This window comes from Charadrius vociferus, unplaced genomic scaffold (assembly GCF_000708025.1).
Source record: "Charadrius vociferus isolate BGI_N301 unplaced genomic scaffold, ASM70802v2 scaffold573, whole genome shotgun sequence".
NCBI classification, from domain to species: domain Eukaryota; kingdom Metazoa; phylum Chordata; class Aves; order Charadriiformes; family Charadriidae; genus Charadrius; species Charadrius vociferus.
The window spans coordinates 461,959-469,205 of NW_009647569.1; the positions used below are offsets into that span (position 1 = coordinate 461,959).

The window sequence follows — 7,247 nt, forward strand, 5'->3', positions numbered from 1 at the left end:
AAACGTGGCTTAGTAACATATTCCAAGAACATCACTAAAGGGGGTGGGCGTTCCCCCATCTCCTTGGGAAGACATCAGTGGGACAATTACTGTCCATCCATATCTTTACAAAGAACCCTTCCTTTGTTCCCATCTCTTCTCCCACTTCTCTTTAAAGAGAAAAACAGACAAAAATCTGTTTTCATTATTGAACACTTAATGAATTGACAAGCAAATGACAGGAACTCGTCACGTCTCTTATTTAACACCATAGAAACCAGAGGAGCTTTGAAAGTTCCTTCCCTCCGTGAATTCTTTATGGACATGTTGGAGATAAGAAGGACACTAAGCAATTCAATCTCCGTCTCCCTCATCAATCAATGGCAGATTTCCATCACGGGCCTTCTCGATCGCATTCAGAAGGGGTGTGATCCCATTTTCCCAGCAGCACCAAGCGCTAAGCAGATTCAGCCAGGCATCTTTGAAGAAGATTTAATTCTATTGGGAGTTTCCAAACAATGTGTTCTACTAATTTTTAAAAGCTGCTGGGTTTTCTACTAAAAATACAAAACCAACACATACAAATAAAGATCAAATACTCAGTTACAAGCATATTGGACTAGACTTGATTGCTACTCATAAGCTTCCACTTTATTTGTCCACTTTACTGCAAAGCGGTTGTGCTTGCGAATGAACAGATGTTTTTACACTGAGTTTTCAGTCAAGCTCTTTTCAAGGAACATAAGACAAATTCTCAAAGGCTAACGCTCAACTTTAGAGGACACACGGTCAGCTTCAGTATGGAAGCAAGTCTAAATTCTTCTCGCACAAAAAGCGTAGATTCTTTCCACGACTGAGATGCAAGCCACTGAAAAAAGTTTGAAAAAACGTTCGCTCGCTTTGATTTAAAACATTGTCATACCATATTTAAACTGCAAATACGGCAGCATTCAGAACCTGAAATAGAACAGATGCTGGCGATCTGCAAATGTCCAAAGTAGCGGACATTCGGATGTAGGGGAAAATTTTAGATCTTTTTAATAAGAATATTTTCAGTATATGGCCAATAGCATTAGCTCACAAGGTGCCATTAGGCTGGCATGCTCCTTAACGCAGTCCGTCCACATCTCCACCTCACCTTCTCCTTCCCCAGTGACTTGTTCACAATCCCAACTGTAACTTCAGGCTGCACATGAGGCAAATGTGGTTCTGAAACAGCCTTCCAGTAGGAGCAGAGAAGGCAAAAGGCTCCCCTCAACTGCTCCTGAAACAAAGCTGGATCAGTTAAGAAATAGGATTGGCATCGACAGTTGGCAGCGACATCTCTGCCAATTCTTTTATTCTTTCTCTAGAAACAACCTCTGTAGCGTAACACACTATTTCATTCAACTTCCTGATAATTTATGTCACAGCTTTATTTTATTCTCTTTTTATTAAGTGAATACACTACTTGGGAGTTTCACCAGCCAAGAAAGACATAACTGACTACTTATGTATTTGGACTGCTAGGAAAGCACCCCCTGGACCACCCCGTCAGCATGCCGAGGGAAAAGGATGTGGGTCACTTGTGAGAGACGCAAGCGGCAGCCACCTGCCACCCTTCTCTGTAACAGACCGAATGAATCCACAGCCCGCTAGCCGCCACGCTCAGAATAAGAGGGCTAAAATCTGACAGATTTGTCTAAAATAAGGGAATTTTCTATTTCAGTTATACTCTGAAAACTCTGGCAGGCGTTGCTACATATGCATGGTTCTGCACAGATTTTCTTTGGAACTGTAAGAACAAGATACTTCTTTGTAATGAAAGAGAGATTCTGGAGAACAACAGAGATCTGTTCAGTCTTGAAGAGCCTGTTGTGTCCCCTAGGGCATGCCCTACTTTTAGAAGGGCAGTTTTAAGCATCTAAAATAACAATGTTAACCATACGATGACAAATACCTTCTCCTGTAGGATCTTCGTCTCTGTGTAATAGTCGATAGGTTTTTTTGCATAAGGGAGGTCTTCTGATCCATTTTTTATGTCTGTGCCCTCAAAAACTACACTGGCACTGCTAGTTAACACCAGTTTCTGTAATAGATGTGAAACAAAACAGTTGTTTAAAGCCTAAGACAAAAGGGTCATTATTTACAAAGGCTGAGTAAAGACAATAATAGTGTTTAATCAACTGATTCTCCAGATAATAAACTAAGTCTAGAAGAACACGGGCTAACAGAAGGTGATCTGAAACCGCAGGTAAGAAAACTCCCACTCTTTTAATTGACTCGTCACATCGTTTAGTGCTACCTAGAGGAGACTAAAACATTTCAACAAACATCCACGGCAGCTAGTCAAGGGGAAGACATCTCCAGGAAAGCCAGAGTGTCCGCTTGGCTTGGCACATTTTAGCACTTAACATGCAATGAGTGTTTTTAAGATATATTTGCTCATTTTGACAATAACAATATCATGGCAGGTTAAACCAAAAAAGAATTCGTATCTTGGATGTTTTTGTTGGATAAAAACATACCCTGGTGTATTTAAAACAGGAAGTCGGTGATGTATTTGAGTAATCAGAAACATGTGGTTTTAAACAAGATCTACATTGTAACAGAAAGATGATGAGATCCAACAAGTTCCAACAAGACTTAAACTCCTTGCTCTGAGAGAATCCAGACTAAGCCTGAAGGTAAACACCGCGTGGCCCATTTCCTCTAACAGTGTGTTACACGAGGGGAGAAAACCAACAAACTGTGGGGCTTGGAGTCCTGTTTAACTCTAAACATCACCACTTCCGTATTTGTACGTGGACACTGCTCAAAAGGCATGCTTTGGAGGCAACATCTCTGCCCAAATTAAGTAAGGGATCTTCACATGCATTGCGCTTGAAAATTTGCTAAGAACTTAAATGAAAATTCACGTGGTATAAAATAACACAGGGCGGGGGGAACACAAACCAAAAAACTTGCCCGAACAGCAGCCTGGTTTCCTCTGGCTCTTTCTTTTGTGGGTAAATGACTTTCTAAATCAAATTATACTGAGATTATGGCACAAGTGTGTTCCTTCTCATTATAGGTCAAAGAATTCATGTAGGTAATTGATGACATGAATACTTCCGCTGCTGGATAAGCTGTCTTTAGAGCTGTCCTCTTATTAAAGCATGAAAGAATCCACTTGTCAGTCATGGCTCTCCCGCGGGTGATTCCCAGACGTCTAGTAGGACAAATTTTAATAGATGCTTTTCCTGCAGTCAGGAAGATTGCAATGTGTAGGTTTTCTGTGGCAAACATGGGCTGAGCTTACACCAGACATTAAGCAGGAGACCAACAGAGTCTCTCTCTTCTACTAGTTTTCATAGAACAAGTAGGGATTCAGTATCTCGGAGACCTTTGCCCCTCTATCAAACCAGACTGAAATTGGTCTGTGCTACAATTGTCATTAAGCAACATCAGCGTTTTATAGTCTCCATGTGCTTTTCGACCCTTACCTGCACTCCAGCTTCTTTGCAGGCTTCAATGACTGCTTTGGTTCCCATAAAATTCACCTTATAAAACAGTTCCTTGTTGTCACTTGAAGGTGCTGGTGATGCACAATGAAATGCCACTGACACACCTTGCAAAGCTGGGAGCAAAGCCTAGAAGATACATCGCATGAGATCGCAATGAAGCAACAGCAATAGCGCCTACTCAGAACAAATCAAAAAAAAAGGAAGGAAATAAAACACAGTTCTTCTCTTCACAGAAACAAAACCGCTAAATCTCAAGTCATGTTCCTTCCATCAAGGTGAGCAGCTGGAGTAGGATTAGCATCCAGGATCTTCACGGTGTCCTCTCCTTCTTGCTAGGCAAAAAAGCATCTTTTCTTTCCCGAGAAGGACCTGGGAACTTTGTGAGATCTGGAGGCTATCTAGACTGAACTGCTTGCAATAGTCTCAAGTGCAGGTATGAGACTCAAAATTACCTGGAGACAGGAGTTAGAAAACTTAGCAAGCAGCAGGTTTAGCAGCCAACAGTCCCCTGTGGCACTGTCTGTGTTTGAGATGAGTGTCACAAAGCTCTGAGACGTGATACTTTATACTGGGGGGAGACGTCTCTTCACGTTGCATATAAATGTTTTTGCCAAGGCTCACACGCATGACTGAGTTAAGGCAAGAGGTCTTAGTGTGCCTTAACTGTTAGGAATAATGCATTCTGCTGTTCTCATGCAGCTGAGGTTAGCTAGGAGAGAACCCACATGCAATTACCAACAGTGACTGTAATTAGACTGTGTATCTGAGCTAACAGTAATGCATATCATAATACAGAAACAAGTTCTGTTCTTTTCAGCTTCAAGTAGACATCACATATATTTCTTTAAATGTTCTATTTGAGGGTTCCCCAGAAAACTGCTTAGGCTACTGACTTCAGGGGGAAAGGTTGGGGGGTATATCTAGATACCCACTTACAACCTGTACAACTCCTTCATGTTTTTTAGTGCATCAGGCAAGGCTCGGTAAGCTATTTGAATAAGTATTTATTTAAACAGATATCCTTTCTATCTATCCATGTCACGTACTGTTGTTAGTCTGTACCTCTTTGTCGCAAAGGTCTCCCAGGAAGAACTGCACTCTGTCATTGTCAAATCTCTTCTGAATATCAAACACGTTGACGGCATAACCCTTCTCCAGGAGCTGCTCCACCATGTGCTGGCCTAAGAATCCTGACCCGCCGATCACTGTACATTTCTTACCAGCCTGCAGAGACAGGGAGAAAAGCACTTTAGCAAGCAGACATACACCAACAAACTGCACGAGTAAACCGATCTGAACTTCCTGAGGTCTCAACGTGCTGGAATTTTGCACAACTAATCAGTAGAGAGTGTAATTGGAAGAGTCTAAATTCAGATATCAACAGACTCTTCAGTATGTCTGTTGTGTCACAGTAACTTAACAGTTCAGAGACGCTAATGGTCCACATGGCTCATGTGCTGGTTTGTTTTGGGCAGGACTCTGCCTCATAACCAAGTGGTTAAGGGAAGAGGACTGGCTCCGAAAAACTCTGCCCTGATGGTAAAGCAAACAGAATTTCCTTCAGCCACATGGCACAGACAATTCAAAATGCTAAAACAGTCACCACCAGCAAGGATAAAACCATTTTCAGAGCATGCAAAACTTAGGCTTCTCCAAGCCAAGAAAGCAATCAGGTACAGGCAAGGCTTATCCTCTTAAGTTAGTCATTAGTTCTTCCTTTCTTTTTTTAAGCTTTTTAATGGCTAGAGTCACTAATTAACAGATTCTGGTCTGGTCACTCGTTTAACTGGACTGAGACTGAAGATCTTACTGCCAACATAGGACATACAAGCAACGAGTCTGAGGAAGCTTTTGTACAAAGAATGCTCTGTCCTGGTTGGAAATAGATTTGCTTCTTATTGTTGCCACACAAAACCCCACCTCTGCAGTTATACTATCGAGCTGAAGGGAATTTTAACCCAGTGAAACCACACAAAGACGACGATTGTTCAGGAGTTTCTAAGTGCTACATCCCTAAACAAAGGCTCTACTGCAGTGTCAATTATCCACAACAGAAATTAGAAGAGTTTACTGCAGTTTCTCAGTTACATTAAAGCATAACCAGTTATTTAGAATGGTGCATGCAAAGTACAGTCTGATTAAAGCAATTTTTAAAAAGCGGTCTATTTGGTTTTGATAGTTGCAAGAGAACAAACAATATAGAAAGAACCTAAGAACCTAGAAAGAGCCTAAGAACTCTCTGTAGCTCGCTCTCCCTGTATTCCCCCATGACAACAGGTTTGCTTTCACTTTACTCATCAGCTTCCTGATTCTCTGAACGCTGTGACATGCCTCCCCTCTGCGGTGTCCTCTCCCCGTTGAGGGGTCTAGCCTTTCCTCCTCCAAAGGCAGTCGCTCCGTTCCATCGATATTTTTACCTGTCTTCCCCTGTACCCTTTCTCATTCCGGTGTGTTCTTCATAAAATGAGAGCACCCGAACTGCACACTGCACTGAGATGTGCTGAACCAAAGTGTTACAGCGGCAGAATGACGCCCTCTGTCTGTCTCGAAATATCAGAATCGTTTTCTGCCAGTACGGATGACATAGTCCAGGTTTTTCTGTATGATAGTTTTCCAAGTAAAGGACAGTATTCTAACCGGTGATGAGAAGCAGACTATTTAAATAATCCTTAGTGCCCATTTATAATGTGCAATACAATCTAGTACACACATCTCTTGGGAAAGTACTAAAGGAAACAAGTGAATGACCAGAATTGGTATAACTGCAGCTAACGGTGCTGCACCCAGATTAATTAGCTGTTTTAAAAAATGCAGGTAGAAAGCCAGGCTACGCATGATTATATTGATTTTAGGATATGAATTACTACCTATCTAGTGTTCTGCTGGGAAGATACAACAGCTTGTTCACGCTCTCTAAAATGATGATACATTGGGGATTTTTTTGGTTTCTTTGTTTCCTAAATATCTGAGATTCACTGGTCTTCCATCAGCTTCATATGAATTAATGAGAAAATAATTCAGAAGGTAGGAATTTCTCTATAAACGAGAGCCATAGGCAATGCAACAGAAGAGCTTAATAAACTGTACTCCTAAGAACAAGGTTCAAACATCTCTCTGAGCTAATAAAAAATGTTACGCTTCCCATACTCTAACCTCCTGTATTGCATGCAGTAATCATAGAAAGAAGTTACAACGGTCTAGTAGATCTCAGGGATCTCAGCTGGGCTTTTATCTGCACTACAACAAGGAATAATGTTATAAGGCACATAGAAATGATCGTGGAGTTACTTGATCTCCAGACCAATTGATTTGGCAGCGCTGACAAAGCCACTGGTGTTCCTGGAGTGGGGTGGGGGATTTGGAGCATTCCTGGATCTCTTTGGAACTAATGGCAGCAAACGACTCCTTGGAAAATCACATTTCCGCCACCAGTATCTCTAGAGTTAGTGTTAATGCAGGAACAGTCTCATGTCTTCCCTAGCAATGTTCTGAAGAAATATCTATGAAAATCTGTTTCTGCAAGACAAATCTTCATAAAGGATTATTTAAGTCCTCAACTTACCGATCTGAGGCGTGTGGCCATTTCTCAGATGATTCACTATCAACCTGATTCCTTTAAAAAAAGAGAATATTACTTTATTCACAACCCAATACTTTACTTAAGCATGCCATTAACACAAACCAAACTTTTTTTTCAAACTCATTTCTAGTTACAAAAATCAAGGTTTGAAGCCATGATGCTAAAGCAGAAGCATGAAAAGAGTGAGCTAATTCTCTCTGCCC

The 7,247-nt window shown here is 41.3% G+C and overlaps 1 protein-coding gene across 1 annotated transcript in view; it reads right to left on the reverse strand.

Annotated features, from left to right (window-relative positions):
* The window catches only part of NSDHL (NAD(P) dependent steroid dehydrogenase-like), a 10,040-nt gene extending 2,993 nt beyond the window's left edge, over positions 1 to 7,047 (reverse strand). Inside the window, exons 1-4 of the mRNA XM_009880822.1 lie at positions 7,027 to 7,047; positions 4,527 to 4,688; positions 3,444 to 3,590; positions 1,918 to 2,047 (exon numbers count right to left, since the gene is read on the reverse strand). Coding sequence (XP_009879124.1) covers positions 1,918 to 2,047; positions 3,444 to 3,590; positions 4,527 to 4,688; positions 7,027 to 7,047 — 460 coding nt within the window. The remainder of the gene's footprint in view (positions 1 to 1,917; positions 2,048 to 3,443; positions 3,591 to 4,526; positions 4,689 to 7,026) is intronic.
* Between the last annotated feature and the right edge of the window lie 200 nt (positions 7,048 to 7,247).